This window comes from Neolamprologus brichardi, chromosome 10, assembly GCF_056152115.1.
Source record: "Neolamprologus brichardi isolate AB-2024 chromosome 10, ASM5615211v1, whole genome shotgun sequence".
In the NCBI taxonomy this organism is placed as follows: Eukaryota; Metazoa; Chordata; class Actinopteri; order Cichliformes; family Cichlidae; genus Neolamprologus; species Neolamprologus brichardi.
In genome coordinates this window covers 24065338-24086444 of record NC_142113.1, presented here as the reverse complement: position 1 = coordinate 24086444, position 21107 = coordinate 24065338, and the positions used below count along the sequence as shown (strand labels likewise).

The window sequence follows — 21107 nt, the reverse complement described above, 5'->3', positions numbered from 1 at the left end:
CAGCAAAGACGGTGGACTACAGGGCCTGCAGGGGACATATGTTGAGTCAGTCGATATTTGAGTGAAATTACTGCAAAGTCTGCCCTCTAAATGTTAAGGATGCAAACACTAGTTTTCTAAGAGAAACATCCAGAATGACTAATAGTTATTACAGATGTCATTTAGACAATCATTAAAAGTATAACTGAAATAAAGCAAGCAGTAGTAAAGATATGCACCTTAATATGCTAAATAATGTGCTTTGTATTTTTTAATTTAAATAATATTGATGTTATTGGTATAGTCAAGACTTAATTGTCAGTTGTCAGAGTAAATAAAAGGAAAAAAATGCAGTTGCCAGCTCCTTATAGGTGTAGATTTTCAGATCTCTTTCTTATGTTTTTGAACTGTTTTCATTTAGAATTGTCAGCTGTATTTCAGAAGGTTTGGCTTCTGAAAATTAGATTATTTTTTAACCATTTTCTATTATTTCATAAAAGGGACATGGTGATATTAAAGGGGAAAAAGAAAGTTGTTTTTTTTAACCTAGCGGTAACCATGGATGAATAGTACAATAAAAAGCATCACAGTGCTGATCTTAAACACACCAGTAAACCCTCCCAACCTTTTCCCTCCTCTCTTGCTCTTCTCCTCCTCTCCTCCTCTCCTCTGTTGACTCTTCCCAGGAGGAGATGTGCCCTAAAGGTGAGGGGGTGTCACCTCAACACTGTGTGTGGTCCTCAGCAGTCAACATCAGAGATAAGTACATCTACGTGACCCAGCCCCTCCAGAGCCGAGTGCTGGTGGTCGATATTCAAGCACAGAAGGTGGTGCAGGTGGGTGGAGCAGGTTATAAGACAGGCCTGTCACAACACACCAAAGACAAATATCCAACATGCTAAAGGGTCATTTTAATTTGCTCCATGCTGCTAACTGCTACAGATACTAGTGCTGATGTAAGCTTGGTAATGTAAGGAAAATAAGGCCTGCACAGTTTCTCTAAGCCTGTGCTCTGGTATGTTTGATTACAGTCCAATCCCCTTAGTTAGCTCACCATAACTGATCACCAAAAACTGTTTATGTACTATTTAAATGTTAAATTAAAACAAAATGTAAGTCTAATATTTTTTTCCCTTTAATACAGAGTCCTATGTACAGCGGTCCCTCGCTATAACGCAGTTCACCTTTCGTGGCCTCGCTGTTTCGCAGATTTTTTGGGTGCAATTTTCCTTGGTTTTTTTTGTTTGGTTTTGTTTGAGGGTTTTTTCCATTGTGTTCTGCGTCCTGATTGGCTGTAGACCATTGTCAGTCAATCTCATGCAGTGTCTCCTGTACAGTACAGAATGTGTTCAGCTTGTCAAATTTTTCTACAAAGATTTGAACTTTGAGAGTGTTTAAAAAAGAGAGAAAAGTGTGAAAAGGTTCATGCCTGTCTGAGAAAAGTGTATAAAGTTTGTATTGGGGGGTTTTACAGCCTTAAAACATCTATGATAATTGTAAAAAATAAAGTTGCCTACTTCACGGATTTCACCTATCGCGGGTTATTTTTGGATTGTAACTCACGCGATAAACGTGGGTATTTGCACACAAGTCATCAGTAACAGTTATCATGGATTAACTACTTACTGTACATATAGAGCTGGCAAATCATAATGTGATGGGCATTTATTCAGTCAACACAGTTGACTTTCACTTGTTAAAAATGTGTCAAAACCTTTTGTCTGCCTATCTTGAAGTATACTATATTTTAAGGAAAATAAGAAAAAAATTAACACCTTTAAAATTAGCGGGGATACATTCAAGCAGAGTTACACTATATGTCAAACATCAAACTGTGAGACAAACCGAGTTCAGACTTGACACACTACTCAACTGCAGCCAATGTAAGAAGCTACATGCAAGGTAAAATAAATCAAATGCACTTCAAGGAACAATATGGTGCCCAGGTGGGTGCTAGCTGCCTTACCATTTATCTTGCCTGTAACGGCTGTTTAGAGATTAAATCCCTCAGGGGTTCTTCCCAGGGTCAGCATCATTTATACTGAGGTGCAGGATGAGAGGAAATAGGCCTAACTCAAGAGGAAAGAGGTGAAAGAAGAAAGGGAAATGAACTAAAGTCTGGGATAAGAAAATGAGGGAACCAAAGATCAAAAACTGTTATCTGTCTTATCTGTTCTCAGTAGTCACTTGATTGAGTCTGGATATGTTTTCATTTCATTTTAAGATGTTATTTTAAACCAGACCAAATATAAAATCATATTACTGTTTTGAGCATTCTGACACACATCTACAGTAAGTGGTTCTTGAAGCTGTGATCAGCTGCCTGCTTTCCTTGTCTTTTTTTTTTTTTTTTACTTCATCCAATACTGTAAAACTGCTTTTCTGTCCTTTGCTCCCAATACCCTGCCTCTTCCACTCCTCCTCCCCCCCCTCTTTGTTGAAGATCCTCTTTGGCCTCTGGGTGCAGGAGGTTAATGTTTTCTTTTTTTCTTTTTGCTTTGTTATCTCAAGACATCCTTTGTCACAAGACACATTTGTCATTTCTTTTAAGACAGGAGAGATGGTGGCAGGCTGCAATGCACAGGCAGAGGGAAACGGATGAGCAATATATCTATATCTATATATATATATAGATATAGATATAGATATATAGATATATATATGTGTGTGTGTGTGTTAATCAAATAGGAAATTTAGAATGATCGATTCATTCTAATCTTAGAAAGGTGTCCTAACAATGTCTCTCCTTTCAGAAACATCCCAAAAAGCATATGTGAAGGAAGTGTTCTGTGCTCTGCAACAAAATCCTCAAACCTGTCTCTAGGATCTGTTTATTTTGTCTGCAGACGACAGTCAGACAGCTGAGCTGTAGGCAAAAGATTGGAAAGGACTTTATCTAAAAGAAGGACTGAAGAAAATACATATCTGAAGTATAAACATGCTCTCAGTGGAAGAAAAACTGTATGAAATGGGGTGATAATATGACCTGTTTTCTTTGATACCAAGTAACCACTGCCAATGATTTTACAACATCCATCTGAGTCTACCCAAGATTTACATGAGATGGTATGTATATGTCTAAATGGCATGGTATTTAAATGGTATTTATAAAGCTTATAGGTAAGAAACAATAGAGGTGTTCTAAATATTAGGTGTGATCAAAAGGTTTTGGACACAATTCAGGAAGGCCATGTAAATGCTGCAGCAGTAATTTTTGTAATTCAGGACACACAGCCTAACTAAAATAAGAGACCAGATCATTAAAACAAACGTGTATGCTTTCCTTTAAAAGTCCCCGTGCAAACACAGACTGGTGTTGTTAGTTCAGGGACTTCACACACACATAAACACACACTACTCTTTTCCCCTCAATATTTCCTTTTGTGCACGCTGTCGGCTGCTTGCCTCCTCATTTCAGCTTGCCAGATTCATCACAGCATGCTGTGGTCAAACTTGTCATGTCCTGTCTGTAAGATCTTTAGACATGCTCTTGTGACCACTTCAAGGTGCACATTTGTGATTTGCACCATGGAGTAGAAGCAGTACCTCATAAAAGAATCTCCATCAGCACGGACTGGGTGATATGATGTGGTCATACTCTTAATGCGTCAAAAGGAAAACTGTCAGCACAAATTACCTGAAATGTTGCACAAAGACATTTGGGTGCATTACAACGTGCCTGCTTACAGGCATTTAAAATATTTTTTTAACAAAAAAGTCTTTGCTTGATACCTAAATTTCAATTATTACCCCATGAAATGATAAACCATTTCAACAGCTTCACTTCTGAGTCAGTGGAGATCCACAAGATCCTTCAAATGTGGTAACTTTTAAAGAAACTTTATTGGGTATCACAGTGAAATTTCAATCAACTATGGGTCTTGCTTTTTTTTTAAAGATGATATCTGTCTGAAGTTTTCAAAGGTACAACTTCAGAGCATTACCATCCACAGGAAAAAAAAGAAAAATATTTCAAAGCAGAAATAAAGGAAATGCCCATACTGCTGATTTTATTCTTGGGTGCTTTATCATTTGCTTATTATAGTGAAAAGTTGTGCACTTTTTTAGAAAGCCTTCATATGTTTCTGAACCCTCCCATCCAAAAATTCCCTAAAGACACCAGGATGGCGGTTGTAAACATGTGGAGAAGCTACAACAACAGAGGCTACCGTGGTTTTCATGCTGTTCCAAGCAAGAAAATGGCACATTTGTTTTCTTTCCCAACAAAGGGATCTAACCTTGACTATGATGTGTCAGACCTGTGCCAGCTAAGCTTCCCATTGGGTCCAAAGACAAACAGCACATCAGCTAATTAAAAAGAATGCCAGATGGCAAAAACCTCTGTGTAGTCACTTAAATAGTAAGTTTAAGTTCATTTTGAGGCTGCAGTAAATCAGTTGCACAGAGTTGTCATTTAAGATTTTGTTATGAATTTTCATTTTTCTAAACCCGATCGAACATCTTTGCTCAAGGTGCTGAACAATATTCTAGTTTCCTGAATGATAGAAGTGGTCCTCTATGGCATCCATATGCTTTTGTACTTCTGTTTTAGTAGTGGATGCTGTCAAGTGACCTACAGGAGATCACCTACAGCACAGATTCTATCTAGAATTAAAAATTTACTTTGTTTCAAGTTTTTTGCTGCTACAGCTCTTTGACATCTAGCCAGCTTAGATTGTTATCACGGTGTTTGGGGTTTTCTTGGAAAGACATGCAGAAAAACTGTAAAATGTGTCAACCTTTACTATATCTTTTTCTTTTGTCATCTGCCAGTGGAGCCACTGAAAGCAGCCCTATGAACTGTTTTGGAATCAGTTCAGATTGCAGTCCCATAGCTGTTCTTTTTACCAAACTTCATGTCCACATCTCTAACCATGCAACTCTACTAATAGGTCAAAAATTGGACACATATACATATGTACTGTATATTCAAAAAAAACTATTGAACAATATGCCTGATTATTTTTATTTTTTTAATTGATTTTTCAAAGTCACATTTGTGATTCATGGAATTTAACCACTGCCACACACATTTTGAATAATAATATTTACTGTGCTTGCCTGAAACAAATACTTACTGTAATGGTTGGTCCTATGATATATCTACTTGTTATGTGAACCTAATCATCTATTTTTATTTTTATTTTATTTCTTTAGACCAAAGTTCTCTTAGACCAAACCACAGACAAATTACAAAATCAGCATGTATTATTGATATTTCATTTCCTGTGGAGTAAAGTTCAAAATACCTAAAAAAAAATCAAACATCAAAATCCCATTTTGATTGAGAAAAAGAATGTTAAAATAAAAAACAAAATGCTAAGAAGGTTGGTTTTGGCACCCTGAAAAGAAACAGCTCTCAAAAGCTCCCTTTTCTTTAAGTCAAAACAAGCATACCCCAAACTCTTTATCCTTTAGAAAATAGTGTGATCACTTCATAAACAAATACGTTTTTCTTATATATCTTGTTGTAAAAACCAACAATCATTTAAACAAGTCAGATCTTAAGACCACCGTTAAATAACACTTAAGTATGTTGGGCTTTTATATGACTGCCTTCCAGGTTGCTGCATTTAGGCCTTACCCCATCTTTACCTCTGCTTCTATTATGTAGAAACCAACACACACATACATCTGCTCATACTATACATAGGCACATGCTGAGTTGACACTTGGCTGACCAGTGCAGAACAGAGGGCTGGACCTCCCATTACTGAACAAAAAGCTTGTGGTCTCGCTCCACTGGTGAGGGTGTCAGCAGCTCCCTGTCCACCCAGCCAGAAGCAGGGTAATGGATTGTGTTACTCCTCATTGTTGACATTGCAACAGATCTGAGGTTTAGTATGTTCCCATCCTCTCCCTTCTCTCTCGTTTCAATTCTTCTTTTACTGCTTCTCCTTTCTGCTTCGTCACCTGATGTGTGTCAGATACCTTAACTAAAATCTCTTCAGCAGTGACATTATACAGGTTTTGTTTACATCTGTATATCCTATTTCCTTTGCACTCCGTCAGTGGCCTGATGTGATAAGAGTTTTCTGTTGACTCTATGTGTTACAGAGTGGATTTTCTGGTCAGCAAGTATACTGATCGGTCACAATTCCACACATCATGTGTACTGTTTAGCTGTTACGTGGATTCAGTTAGTTTTGATCAGATTATACTGCTTCTAAAAAATCTGACCTGTTTTATCTCCATTGTATTCAAGCAAAACGTTTAGCATGTTGCTAAAAGCTTCTTAAAGGTTTGGCAGTTAGCAGGATTTAAGTGTTAAACAAGTTTTTCTTCTTTTTAGTATATTTGCAAATTGTTAAGGGTTTTTTTTAATCCCGCTTTGTTCACATCTGTGTTTGCCATCTTAGTATGTCTACTATCTACACCCCTTTTTGCTGGAACAGCACTCTATTATTATAATCTCAGTGAAACATTGTAAAGCCATTACATCACATTACATCCATAACATGATAAAACATTTTGGTTGTGAAAACAGCGATCAAAAAAGTGCACAGGATACCTTTTATCACAGAGACTGCCTTGTAAAACATTTGCTGGGAATGAAATGAAAGGATCAGGATGTTCTCTAAATTGTCTTTAATCTGATAATTAATAGGTTTTTTGTTGTATTTGTTTTGCCCCTTATGCATTTTCTACCACCATGAGCTATTCTCCTTTCCAGTAAAGAGGACTAATTTGCCACAATTATTTCTTTCTCCCACACTCTCTTTATGTCCTGCAGGCTGTTGCAACAGACCCTTTTCCAGTAAAGATGCTTTATGACAAATCACATGACCAGGTGTGGGTCCTAACCTGGGGGGACATGGACAAAACCCACCCAACACTTCAGGTAAGTGTGAAGTACTTTGCAGCAGTTACTTTTGAAAGAAGCTAAATGGTTCAACTTAAATTACAGCTCTGGGAATGAGAGGGACCTGGATATTAACTATTAAAGGGACACTTAAGCATTTTGTGCTTTGTTTTGTCTCCTGTCTGCAAAAAAAGACAAGCTATTAATTTGGGATATATTTCTTTAATAAGGAACAGGGAGCTCATCGGTGTCGCAGGCTCGCTTGTTAATCAGTGAACTGTAATCATCAAACATAAAACAAAGCTTAGAGCAGCTATAAAATTACAAAACAGACCTGCTTATTATCATCCGTCTACACTTGCTTTTTGGTGGTGTGTGTATCTCAACTCTGATTCGTTCCCTGGGAGAGTATAATCTGCGTTAGCTGTAAAAAGTTTACCAAGCGAGAAAAAACCTGGCTTATAACTAATTGAGCACACTTGTGTGCCAGCGTCCTTTGTTTATGTGATAAGTATTTGTGTGACAAAAACTAATCTATGTATGTTTTAGAGCATTTACCAAGCCAGCAAAACAGCAATTCACAGCTGTGGTGTTGTCGGCTTGTGCCGAGCGTCCCTTTGGGCTGCTGGTGCTGGAGGCTTCACAATTGAGAAATGATCACAGGTGTGGTTGTATTTAATCCACCTCAGGGGATGGGTTGTGACAAGGGAATAGGGAGGAAGATGCAGAGAGGGTCGAGAAGGTGGAGGGAAGAGGGAAAAAACCAGAACTGGCACCGATGGAGGATGATGCTGTTTTTAAAGGGCTGGTATTTTTAGGTCTGCCTGTTTTGAATGTGCGTCGGTGGAAGATAGTGTCATGAGTAAAGCTACCAGGGGATCGCACTATAATCTCTGTAAATGACAATAACATGTTTATTGTTCTGCTTTGTCTCTTTGGGTGAAGGGACCACATTGTAATTGAGTGCGGCCCTGTAGTCTGGAGACGTTTATAAGGACTGTGCAATAATGATACAGTCAAATTTACGTGTGTTTCACTTTTTTTCAGTATAGATTTTTTTTCCCTACTCCAGTTATTTCTTAAGCTCTCAATCTTTTTTGTGAAATGGTTCTATGAATAACACTTCTCCAGGATACTGTAATGGGTCCATTTTACATCATTATTTTTAGCTTTAATGTTAGATTCTTTTGGATCACAAGGTGCCACTACGCTTTGGCATCAAAAAGTAGTGAAAAGGATAAGTGCCTGTACGTGGGTTTTAACAGTTTTCCACTGATTTATAATCTACATGGCCAGACTCCATATGTGTGCATAGATTTCCAGTTTCTTCAGGCTTGCACGTTTTCTTCACAGAGTATAGGTGCATAAGCTGGAGATGTGTTTCTGTGTAGTTTTTCCGTTTTAAGGGGAGCACTCACGGCGATTATGCTGGAGTGGTTTTGAACTTCTATCAGAGTTGTAATCTTAAAAACAGCAGAAAATTCTATCAAACAGTGTTTTTCATCACAGAAGAAAACATGGTTCTCCCTATTTTAATTTTGAAACAAATACAAAGAGCAGCTTTGCATAACAGCTGTGCAGAAAATGCATTTTTGTTATTTTTCATTTTGTTCATTTCCCCCTCTTCCTGCCGTGGTTCAGAAGTAATGAATAATTAGTGAACAGGGTATGAATCAATCAAAAAAAAATGCAATTGCAGACAAACTGCATAATGGATTGGAGGCCACATGGATCACACCACAAATAAATGGTCTGATAATGTCATTATCATTTGGACTGAATGTAATTGACCTGTTCAGCAGCAGCCTGTCGCTACCAGAGGCACCGCTTCGCTTCGGCAGATCATACGTGCGTATGAGTGTGTGTCTCTGCTCGTGCATGTTAATTTGAGCACTCGAGATGTGCGGCTGCACGCAGGTGTGCATTCATCTCAGTGTGTGCGGCATTTTAAAGAAGCCAAGTTTGAGGATGGCTCAGTAATTCTGCGGAAGCACTGAAGAGAACGTGATTGTCAATTCATTAGGGAAGACAAATGGAGGAATCCCTGCCGGGCATAGACAGTCACAGTCCAGACTGTCAGTTCATTCTGTGTAAATGTGCTAAGAAGATATTTAAAACACAAATAGATTTCTTTTTGTTATTTTTGGTTTTGTTGCTTTTTGTTTGTGTTTTCACCTCTGTACACACAGCAAAATAGCAACTTTTTAGCCTGGGCTGGCCAAATCAAATGAGTTTTTTTATGCTCTTAATAAAAGGTATTTTAATCCCCCGTCCACCAAACTTTACACTTTGAAAAGTGCAGTCAGTTCTCCTGGCAATTGCCAGACTCATCCATCGGATTGCAAGATGAAGAAGCTTGATTCGTCACTCCATTAAACGTGTTGTTTTTAATTTTTCCAACCTTAACCAAGCTGCTATTTTAAGGTCTCTTATATATAGGTTGCTCTCGACCCAGACCATGACTTTCCCCAAAACTTTACATACACCCACTACCTCTGAAATAGATCCGCCACCCTTGCCACTAACCATAATGAAGCTATTTTGAGTCTGACTGGAGGCTTGAGCTTCTTTGCCCTCTCCATACTTGCTTCCTGTCATCTCTTTAGAGGTACTGTCAATTAAAGTAATAAAAGAGGATTTTAATTATTGCAGCAGTGATTCATTACTGTCGCGCCCATAGGGGCATCAGTTCAGAACATTCTGACATATCTTTCTGGAAGGCAAGTCTAAACATATTTTGCTCTTTAATTTGATGGTTCTTTTATTAAAATGCATGTTTTTTAATTTTCTCAATGCTCATTTTAGCTCAATTTGTATCATGTTTGTAAGAGAATCTCAAGCAACTGTTTCATATTAAAAAAAAGTTGACATAAACAATTGTTTGTGTCTTACAAATGTATGATATAAAACACAGAGTTAAAAAATGCAAATCATTAACTTTAGCTGTTCTTGCATGAAGCATTAATCATGATCTTCTTAGTTTCATTGGACCCGGGGTGTGCTTTATTGCTCTCCAGGAACAACTAGTAACTCTAAGAGAGTGTATTAGCAAAGCACAATGAATGCAGTTGCATGGGGTAATATTAAAATGCCTCATAAAATTTATTTAATTAGCGGAAAAATAATGGAGTATTTGAAGAATGCCGTCTAATTTAGACATCACATAGCTGGATAAAGAAGAAAAAAGAAAAAAACTACACAGGGCATCTGCAGAGTGAATGTTGTGGAGAGCCAGAAGCTACTTGGTTAGAACAAAAATTCCCCTTAGGTGTCAGATAAGCCCGCAAGGCAGTGGCGGAGAAAAACTCAACTGGGCCTTAGTCTTGGTCTTGAGTACATGAATATGAAATCGAGGGATGAAGAATAACAAAAGGAAAGCCACTGGCATTAAGTTGCAAACACCTGCAGCCCACAGACCACCAGAGTTGCCTAATAATACATGAGTAATAGTACACTGAACCTCATTAACTCCCATCATTGTATTCTGCAACTGTTGTAATGACTTTTTGTTAATGAGGACTTGTTTTATGTCTTGCAAGCAGTGAGAAACAGGCTGATCTGTTTTGTTAAAAATGGATGAGATATTCAGCAGAGTGGGGGGAAAGAGAGCACTTCTGAGGGGTATTTCTGTAGTGTAGCAAACGAAACTTAAACTGCTATTTTTATTTCCTTAGATTTTATAGTTCTGACGAAGAAATGCAGAGTCTTCCCCCGACTGTGCATCAGGTAGAGGTTTAGCTTTGGAGTTGAAGGCGTAGACATCAAAATAGATTTAACACTTTTCGCTCTTTCCAGTTTAAAAAATATTCTGTATGCTCTCCAGCAACATTTTCCTAGGTGTCTAAAGAGGAGTTTGCAAACTGAGAAGGAAAACAAGCAGATTTGACCTGATCATGGCAGCATACATGATGAAGCATTTCTCGTGGATAAGGTGGTTTATCAGGACTGTATCAAAAGTGGAGGCACTCTCCGAGCACCTTAGAAGCATGCTGATTCAGTGCCAGCTGTGTGAGATGAGAGATGGGGCTTTTATTGTGGTGTGTGCTTCTTAGACAACCATCACTAATCAAGATGCTTTACGGAGAACTGAGATAGGGCCGTGCTTCACCAGCTCAAGTCTTATAATGTAGATGTTTATCTGTTTCACGATATATGAGGCTGTCACCCGAACAAGCTCTGATTCTTAAGACCTGACATATGAGCCTTACAGTAATTTCTCTTACAGAAGATAGAAGCAGTGCATTCTGACAAAGCTTCACAGTTTGGCTAAAAGCTGCAAACTAAAGTAAGCATCTGTGTTCAGACATACGGACACGTAACCAGAAACATACATACAACCCTACAGTCAGACATTGATTCTAAGGTGCACACTTCCATGTATACAAATAGTTGCCCACTATGGAGCAAAATAAAGGGGAAACGATTAAGGGAAAACTAACTTATACAATGTGATTTCAACAGTCGTGCAAAACAAATCAGAGACTGAGCTGACCTGATAGGCTGAGGAAGACTGTGATTGTGATGATTACCTTTGGTTTTAAAATGAGAGTGTGCTACAGTGAGGAGACCCTGGTTAGAGGGTCAGAGAGGCTGGCTGCAGTGATAAGGACTAAGATGCTCTGCTATGTAAGCAGGGACCTGTCCATGCTGAGCTTTATATGTTAATAACAGGATTTTAAAGTGGATTTTATTGCCAGAGAAGATTAGCAAGAGTAGGTGTGAAGCAAGTATACGGTTACTTTAACAGTTGTTATGGTACAATAATCACATATCGGAATCCTAAACAACTAGTTAGAATGTTGTTTCTCTTGGTTACAATAATCTGGTTTAAGATCATGTCAGCCTACATAATTCCCATTACGTGTAGTGAGGCATATCTTGTTATAGTGCAGTGCTCTTTTGGGAAACCATGGCTTCTGGAATCCATGTGGATATTGCTCTGAAATTACAACCCAACCAATTTCCCATTGTATGCTCAACAGCAGCAGCAAAGACAGTGAAATGTAACACACCATTTTAAACTCTAATTAGGTTTGTGTGGTTACATGGAAAACAGCTTTCTAGCAAGTGTTTTTTTAAACTGTGAATTGTATAGCTAAAAGGTGCATCGTGTATATGTCCAAAATCTTAGAAATGTTTAATATCAATGAGTGAATAAAATTTAAAAAAAATGTCAAATAGTCCTTAATTAGGAAAATTCCGATTGAAGACCATGTGAAGTTCGGCTTTTGAAGGATTACACTGAAAACATTAAAGGGTTTAAACCACAAAAATAATGTATTTGCATTGGTGTTAAATAGTAAATATTCGTTTTACATTTTTCTGGAACTGTCTACAGGTTATTCCTCAAGCCAGCGTGGGTGAAGTACATCATGCCATACGTACAACTTTTCAGAGGGTGAACGACTTCTTCATTCCTCCAACTAACCTCATCATCACTCACGTGAGGTAAATCCGTACCCATTTAGCAGCCTTTCACCTTAAAACAGGTGACCTTATTGCTCTCGCTCATCGTAGCTGTCCCACTAAAGCAAAGGAGAAAAGAGCAAATGAGAATTATAATGAGAACCTCGATGTGTATTAATCACTGCACAAAAATTCTAGAAAGGCTATTAACCTCTTCTGTGAACTTTGCCAATTTAGGTTTGCCTTTGTCTTTCTCAAAAATGAGCCGGCGGTTCACAAGATCGATCTGGAGACCTTTCACCGTGTCAAGACCATCAGCCTAAAGAACTACAGCTGCTACCCAGTGAGCATGGCCTACACACACCTGAGTGGCTTCTACTTCATCCAGTGCCAGACCAAGAGCCTTCTCGCCCCACAGCAGCTCCTGATCGACAGTGTGACAGACGCCGTGATTGGGCCAAACCTCAATGTCACAGGCCAGGCTTTTGTGTCACCAGACGGGCGCTACATTGTGACACCTGACCCACAGAGCTCAAAGCTGATAGTACAGACAGTGTCATTCCAAGGGGAGCTGAGTCTGAACCAGGAAATAGACGAGCCTGTGGCGGTCTCTGATCTTGTATTTCAACCTTCTTTCACGGAGTCCAACCAGCATGTGGCCGTTGCCACCTCGGGCTCAGGAACGGACCTGCTCTTTGCCGATCTGTCCTCAGGCCACACCGAGGTTCTCCGGAGCCTCAAGCAGCCCCTGGCCCCCCAAGCCTGGCCCTGGGGAGGCCCTAACAGAGTGGTTGTCTCCAGTGGGTTGTTTGGACAATATCTGGTGACACCATCAGCCGAGTCCCTCTTTGTTCTTAATGGCAAACAGAGAACGCCGCACTGCGAGGTGTCAGACATCAAGAGAGGCAACACAATTGTCTGGGTTGGAGAGGTATGAGTGACAAGGAAAAACAAAAGTGAACAAGATTTAGAATTAGGGGAAAAACTGAAAGATCAGGCCAAATTACCTATTATTAAGATTTATGTGAACATAAGTTGTGGACTCAACCCTGGGACTGAGCAAGAGAGAAACCTGCCTGGGTTTGTTGTAACAAAAGTACACGTAAAAATAGAGTAATTGAGAAAATATTCCGAAAATCTGTTGTGATATTTATATTGGGAGAAAGTGTCAATGCCGTTCAGTGCAACAGTGATCTATGTGCACTTAACTATACAGAATTGTACATTATTGCACTTCCTTCCATGTTATCACAGCAAATAGATACCTGAAGAGGGGTTATAACAAACTATGAACTATGCACAATGCTCACTTTTTTTAGACTAAAAAGCTTTCCAGTTTTTGTTTATCTCAACAATGTTTGTCGTTTTCACCAGTGCCCCATATAATCACCACAAACTGTCTGTCCCGTCTGCCTTTAGTGTCCTGAGTGCGTGTCCTGAGTCCTTTTAAAAGCTACCACCACCATCTGTTTACTCGCCTTTGTCATGGTATTGTACTGTATTCTCCCTCTGAAAGCTTTCATTCTCCTAATGCTGGCAGAGGTTGGCTTTATACACGTGTAATACCCTTATTTACATTGTCTGTCCAAAGAGCTCAATTGGTCCGTTAGCCGTCGACAATGGATGTTTCGGTTGCAGTGGAAGCCTAACCTGAAATGAAAAGTAGATCTTTTGGTCTCTTGCAATGTTATAATCTGTCCCCTGCTGTCTCACATTTATTCTGAACCTGCAGTACAGCTCTGAGCTGTGAAGCCTGAAAATGCCACTTATACCACTTAGCAGATTCCCTCAGGGTAATGACTCCAGTTTACACTGACCCATATGCTGAGGCCAAGCCAAAGTAGCATCAGTGCTGCTATCTGACAGGCTGTGAGCATTTGTAGATCTCCTAAGAGAGCCGTGCATCAAGATCAAACAAGTCAGGTAGACTAGACACTTCTCACTTGGTAATTAGTGAGAGAAAAAACTTTATGGAAAGAAGTCACGCATGTACACAAAAATATATTCTATATTTCAAAGTCTTGCAACCTGTTTCAAAAGTAGGGATACATTTTGACAGCAATATGTACTGTATTAAACAGTTTTCCTTTTTTCCAGGAATACTAATTGTCAAATTGCAAAAAGTACTAAGTGTGTTTATTACTTAGACACTGTATTCCTACTTTTGAACTAAAAAGGCTAGAGTGTCTGTCTGAGAGCAGCAAGTGAATAAACACCAGCAAATCTCCATCTGTCAAAATAGCAGATATTTCCTATCTGTGGTTGAACTGCATCATCTTCTGTATAACTACATTTTCCACTTGCACTAATCATCATAATGATGATCCATTAGCAGCAATATAGCGCTGCGGCTTCTCTGCAGATGTAATAATGTCATCAAAAATTACTGGAACCATAAAGTCTCTTATCATTCCTGGCTTTTCATATTAGTGCCAGTCTATATATGAATGCAGAGCTTGGACAGCACTTTTGGTGGCTTTTACATAGTAGATGAAAATTGGCTACAGTTTGGGGGTAATTACTTTTTTTTTCTTTTGCCTATTTGTCTTTGTGAGACTTTTAGTAAGCTACTTTAGGAAAAGCACTTATGTGATGTTATGCGGAATATACAGAACATAAAGTTTCTTTTTAAAAAAATTTAAATCAAAAGTTTTTCAGATCTGCCAATTATGTAAGGACAGTCTGACTTGCCACAGAGGAAAAAAAAATAAAAATGATTTATTTGACCTAGTCGCACAATGCTTCTAAATTTGATACTGAATGTAACTAAAATAAGTATCAAACATGAGCTTGGTGCGAAACAGTTGTTCATTCATCGAGTCACCATGACAAGCAGTTCTATTACATTTCAGGCATATTTTCATACAGTGAGTTTCAAATGGTACAAGTTCAGTTTTGTCTCACGTCAACAGCTGCCTCAGGGTCTTTGTGCCAGTTTTTATAATCAGTTATAAAAACACCTGAAATTGTAACGTTCTCCCACAGTTGGTCCAATAGCCTGCTTGTCTCACATATTTAACAGGTGTTTAACATGACCCTCTTCTTTTTTAGAGACCTTTTTTGGCAACTATTCAATTAATTCGCTCTGCATGTCTCTCACAGTTTGCTGTTCTTAACATTTGAATAATTCAGACGCTGCTAATACAAAATCGGGACTTGAAGCTGTGTTCTGAAGATCTTTGTGACAGCGTAGATTTTACATTTGTGTAGGTAAAAGCATTATTCTTTGCACGAAGCCCAGCGTGGAGTTGCTGGTAATTGAAATCACGTTTAAAAAAAACAAAAAACAAAAACCAGTACTTTACAAAACAGTAGGATCAATGCATAATCACATGGCAAGAGGAATATTTTTGTGAATTTTTTGTGAATTTAAATCTTGTACATGTTGTCATCACAGCACAAATGCTCACAGCCTTTGAGATCCAACAGTTCCTGACCTTTTAATGGCAGGCCGTGAATATTAAAGACATAATTAAACGTCATTTACCAAGATGTCAAAGACCAGCTTGAGTGTGAAAAAACTACTGTAAATCCAAATGGAGTCTTGTGGTGTATCTGCAACCTAAATTAAATAATAATCATTTTTCCTAATACGTAGTTGTGCCTGTTACTCCAGTCCCCAATGCGATGCAATGTGTAGGGTAGAACACAGGAGCAAAGCAGATTCGTCCTTCTTGTTTGTGACTTCGGTATTTGCTGCTAATCTGCCATGAAAACCGTTCCGGCATGAAAGTATGACTGAATTAACTTTCTGAAGGCAAAGATTCAATGATGTTTCCTAGACCACTGTTGCACTGAGGAGAGAAAAATATACGTATATATATATAAATATATATCTGACATACATTTATGCTGTCATGCTTATAATGGAAATTTCTTAAATTTTTAGTCCAGTTATCTGTCTCAAAAAAAAGAATAAATCTGGCTCTGATGCTTCCTAAAGTCACTATCCCATCCAAAGTCACTTCCCAATGGCTCTAATCAAGTAATAAACAGTATTTGACAACTCTTAACACATGCATGTAATGAAAATAGGCCTCCAGTATGATCACGGACCTCTTGGTGATCTCTCACAGTCACATACAGTTCACAGTTGCTTGTATAAAAGTCACTTTTATGTCTTCTCATTGTCACGTCTTTCAGCTTTTCTCTTAAGGTCGATTGAGCAGTAAAACATTGCTACTAGAGTCAAGGAAAGCAAGAACAAAGAGACTGCACCTGCGCTTGCTGATATAACTACATAACTGGCTCACTTATGTTGTTTGTTTGGATCTACCTTCAGTGTCACATGACTATTTCTGTACCTCTCCTTTAACCCTAAAGTAAGGGGCCGAAGAGCTGAACCGCTTGGTGTGATAGACATTGATAGGAACCACTGTTGTAGATATCATTGTTCATGTTTAGAACACGTTCAGACATGACAAAACTGACTGTACAGTTTTCTTTATGCATTTTGTGTGTTCTGGTTTATGAGGGAATTGTTTTGTAAGAAAAAAATCGAAATAAATATATTGTAAAAATCATTCAAGTGTGTTTTCACTTCATTACTGTTAGAAACTGGGATAAGCTAACTAATTAATTTGTCTATTGCACTAATTTGATCATTTGTAGTGCTTCACAATTCACTTTCCCCCCCTTTTTAGCCTCCAGGTTTTTTTTTAATCTTTGTCTATATCAATTTGGGGTTGTTTTTTTTTGGTTTGGTTTTTTTGCATCTAACCTGGTTTGCATGTGAACATGGCCACAAATTTGCTAGTAATTAGAACTATATTCTATATTATTCTTTCCAAGTGCCATCAAAAAACACAAGTATAAAAAATGAATTACATTACAAATAGACTCAAGCATTCTGAAATCCCATTTGATACCCATTTTGGGTGTTTTCTGGTCATTCGATGGTCATCAAATCAGATTAGCAGCAGCTGCTAGTAGGCTCAGTACGTTGCTGTCATCTCATTCAACAGTGGTCACTTCATATTGCTTAACAAATGTGATCGCTGAGTGTTTTCACTTTAAAGTCTATATAAGGCGGCAGTGGTTGCGTGAACTATGAGACATAAGTTCAAGATCCCCTTTTTTCTTTCTTTTTGACCTCCTGTTTCCATGATTGCTTAAGATTTTAAGTGTGCTGCTCAACACGTACTGAGGCTGGTAGTAGTCACGGAAATATTCATGCCAATTCACACATCCAAATCAGCTAATTCAGTCACATATATTAGTTCACACATATGAATGTTGTATATTATGGTTCTAGTTAGCTGGTTGAACATAAACAAGACAGTGAATCCATTGTAATCTGTGGATTTTGCAGGTATCACATTAGCAGTGCTAATGATATAAGTGTTCATGCCCTCAAAACAATACACAGTGAGCTAACAAATCTGAACAGTATGAACAATGCACCTGTTCTTCCTTGTTTTCATGTCCAATGTGTTGAACTTCAAATGTTATAATCATTGAGGCCTTTGATCATCTCAAAGCTGGTCATAGGTAGTGTTACAATCTTACGTACAGTACAGGTTCATGGGTAAACGCCATGTTATTCAGTCTTCAAATAAGACCACCAAAACACACACCTATTGTTTATCTGTCTACCTTGAAAACTTTGTAGCTAACAAGGTTAGAGAGACTTTAGCACTGCCTGTGACATTCACCCCGTCCCTGCCCATTTCACAGCCTTTTTATGGCTCTGCCTGTTGATGAGGTGGCATCGAGCTGGCCTTCACTCTTGTATAAGATCATGAAATCTATTGTCTTTCTGTGCTCAACCCGCTCCAACAATCCATGGCCATTACTTGCTACACGGTTTTACAGAGAGACGTTGTCAATATGCTTTTCATCAGTGTCAAGAGTGACAGAAAGGGGGGAAAGACAGAATAAAAGACTTCCTGGAGCCAAACAACAGTGAATTAAGTGAATCTGATCACACAGACAATTACCATCCTGTTCACACCTGCTTCAATTTCCTATGAATCATAGAAGAAAGGAAGACACCATCCTTTATCCAACTAAGACCACAAGAGGATTGTACCTCGCAAGCACATCTGCAAATAATGAGAATATGAGGGAATTTTGTTGATATTTATAATCTGATTCCAATATTGTCTGATTTCTAAAATGCATTTTTAAAAATATTTTTAGCTGCATTTAAATATCAGCAAAAGTGTAAGACTACACAAATCTAATTAGTAGCTGCTTTTGATTTCACTTGAAACAGCAACAATAAACTCACAGTTGCCATTTCAAGTGACTTGTATCTGAAAAAAGTCCAGATAAGACTTTGTCTTTGGACAAACATACGTGTGTCTCTGTTGTCTTCCAAGCTGTTTGCAAAAGACATGAATATCAAAACAAATGACCTTCCTGCAGGCCAGAGGTTGAGGTTAATGCACCTGGATCCTGGATCTAATGTGTGCAAAAAAAGAAAGAAAAGAAACCAGGAGAGTAAGTTACAGTGCTAATCAATTTTATTACAGAAATAACAGTTATACAAACAAAAAGCCACTACTTCATTATCCAGTAAATTAAAAGTTAAAAGTATAAATTGGTTTAGGTACATTGAAACTTCAAGACCTTTTGCTCTATAGCAGATTTCAATGCTTGTTCTGTATCATTTCAGATGCCTCATCACATGGATCCCATGTTTACAGCGGTATTAACAACAAAGAAAATAGACTGACAGAGCTTACACGCTTACAATGAATTTCAAGGCCCAGAGGGACACTTGGAGCTCAATTGAGTCAATACATTACACTATTACGAAATGCACAACGTCATGATAAAATTTGTTAAATAAGCAGAAGACTGAAAAGATGACATAGCAGACTGGAGCAAAAAAGTAAACTGTGTGTAAATTGGAATGACTCTTCAGTGTGGATTGATCTATATTTGATCAAATGGAAAAATCTGTTCAGTGAGCTGGATGACTGACAGAGGAAAAATTGTGGGTTGCCCTTTAGGTTGAGTAAATGTCTTGGAAAGATAGATGCATTTTACACCTTTCAACATCTGGTTAGGTTCTGGTCAAGCCACCTCCGTTGGTGGTAAGAGATACAGTCTCACTGAGGAAAGATATCTCAGTCTGTCCTAAATGCTTTTTGAGGCAATTCAAAGAAACTAAGTGAAAATTATAGAAGTTACAAATACTTCTACTTAAAATAATCTATTTTTAAGCAGGATTGAGTTTATAAGAAAAATTAACTGGCGTCATAGATATTTTTTGCACTTAAATGTTTCGAATCAAACAAATTTTAATATTAGACAATGACAACGCAAGTAAATAAAAAATGCAGTTTTCACATGATGATTCCATTTAATAAGCGAAAAAGGTATCCAAACTTACTTGGCCCTATGTGAAAAGGTCATTCCCCCTAATCACAAAGTAATTGGGATTAATCAAATTTTTGGAAGGCTGAGTTCAATTTTACCAGCCACACCCAGGTCTGATTACTGACAGACCTGTTAAATCAAGAAATCACTTCAGCAGAGCCTGTCTGACAAAGTGAAGGAGGGTAAAAAGATGTCAAAAAGCAATGAAACAGTCTAAAGAAAAACATGAAAAACAAAGTCGTTGACATTACTCTGGAAAGGGTTTAAAAAAAAGCAATTTCTAAGGCTTCGGGATGCAAACAACTCACAGTTAGAGCCAATTTCCACAAATTGACAAAACCTAGAGCAGTGGTGAACGCTCCCAGGAGCCAGCCTACCAAAAGTGCATCAACCACTCATCCAGGAGGTCACAAAAGAAACCAGAACAACATCTAAAGAACTGCAGGCCTCGCTTGTCATGGTTAAGGTCAGTGTTCATGGTTCAACAATTGGAGAGAGACTGAGCAAAAATGGCATTCAGTGGAAGAGTTACAAGGCAAAAAACACTGCAAAAGAACACAAAGACTCATCTTGCATTTGCCAAAAAACATCTCGATGAAGATTTAAGGGAAAATATTATGTGGACTGACGAGACAAAGGTTTCTGAAACTTTTTTACTCTGGTTAACTTTTTCTAACATTAAAATTTGTTTGGTGATCTGAAACATAACGTGTGACAAATATGCTAAAAAAAAAAAAAAAAAAAAAACTCTGAAAGGGGTCATGCTTTTTCACTGCACTATACACAACACTTGCCACTCTGGTGTGTCAGTAATATAACAGATTTGACATATACCTACCATTACCTCTGGCAGTAACCTAAAACTCAGTTCAAGTAAGTTGTGGTACCATAACTTAATCTGTCTTGTATAACTAAACCCAACCATTATCCCAATTTCAGGATCAAATTTAACATTTTGCCTTATGGTGGTGCTGGATGAACTGTTAGGAGATGACAACAGCTATGAAATTTTTTCCTAGAGCAGACATAAAGCAGCCCTACTGGGATTTGCAGGTCAAGTTCCCAAAACTTCGGCATGTAATGGAAACTTTGAGTCCAGATGTGGTGCGTACATCAGTCTTCTCCAAGCAGGTGCTCATCTTAGAGCTGATGGTCCTCTCTGGGAGGACCACATGGAGGAGGCGAATGAAAGAAAACATTTTAAAAACATGCAGTGGAGTTCTGTAAGAGGAGAGATTGGAAGGCAAGTTCACAAACATTTGGGTACAGATGTTTCACTGTGCAACATCTTGATGGTACTCAGCATGACAGGGACTGCAAAAAAGAAAGCATTCAAGTCCACCATGCAGGCACAAAAGGACAAAGGATCTCTAGATGGCTTTAGATCAGGATAAATGGTCCATGTGCCAAAGTTGTTGGTTAACAAATCAAGGCCTGATCAACCAAAGGTTCCTGAGTGTATGGTGTATGATGTATGTATGTATGACGTTGTAAGTCCCTAAATATCTAAAGACCTTAGGTACATCAGTCAAGATGTGTCTGGTCACAGCCTAGGATTTATCTTCTTGAATATGTTCAAAACCTTCTGGCA

The 21107-nt window shown here is 38.3% G+C and overlaps 1 protein-coding gene across 2 annotated transcripts in view; it reads left to right on the top strand.

Moving 5' to 3' along the window:
• Nucleotides 1-16710, top strand: part of fstl4 (follistatin-like 4) — a 211415-nt gene extending 194705 nt beyond the window's left edge. For both annotated transcript variants that reach the window (XM_087847430.1, XM_087847431.1), the window contains 4 exons: nucleotides 666-815; nucleotides 6713-6820; nucleotides 12120-12229; nucleotides 12425-16710. In XM_087847430.1, the coding sequence (XP_087703556.1) occupies nucleotides 666-815; nucleotides 6713-6820; nucleotides 12120-12229; nucleotides 12425-13124 (1068 nt within the window). In that variant the 3' untranslated portion in view covers nucleotides 13125-16710. The remainder of the gene's footprint in view (nucleotides 1-665; nucleotides 816-6712; nucleotides 6821-12119; nucleotides 12230-12424) is intronic.
• Nucleotides 16711-21107: the final 4397 nt, after the last annotated feature.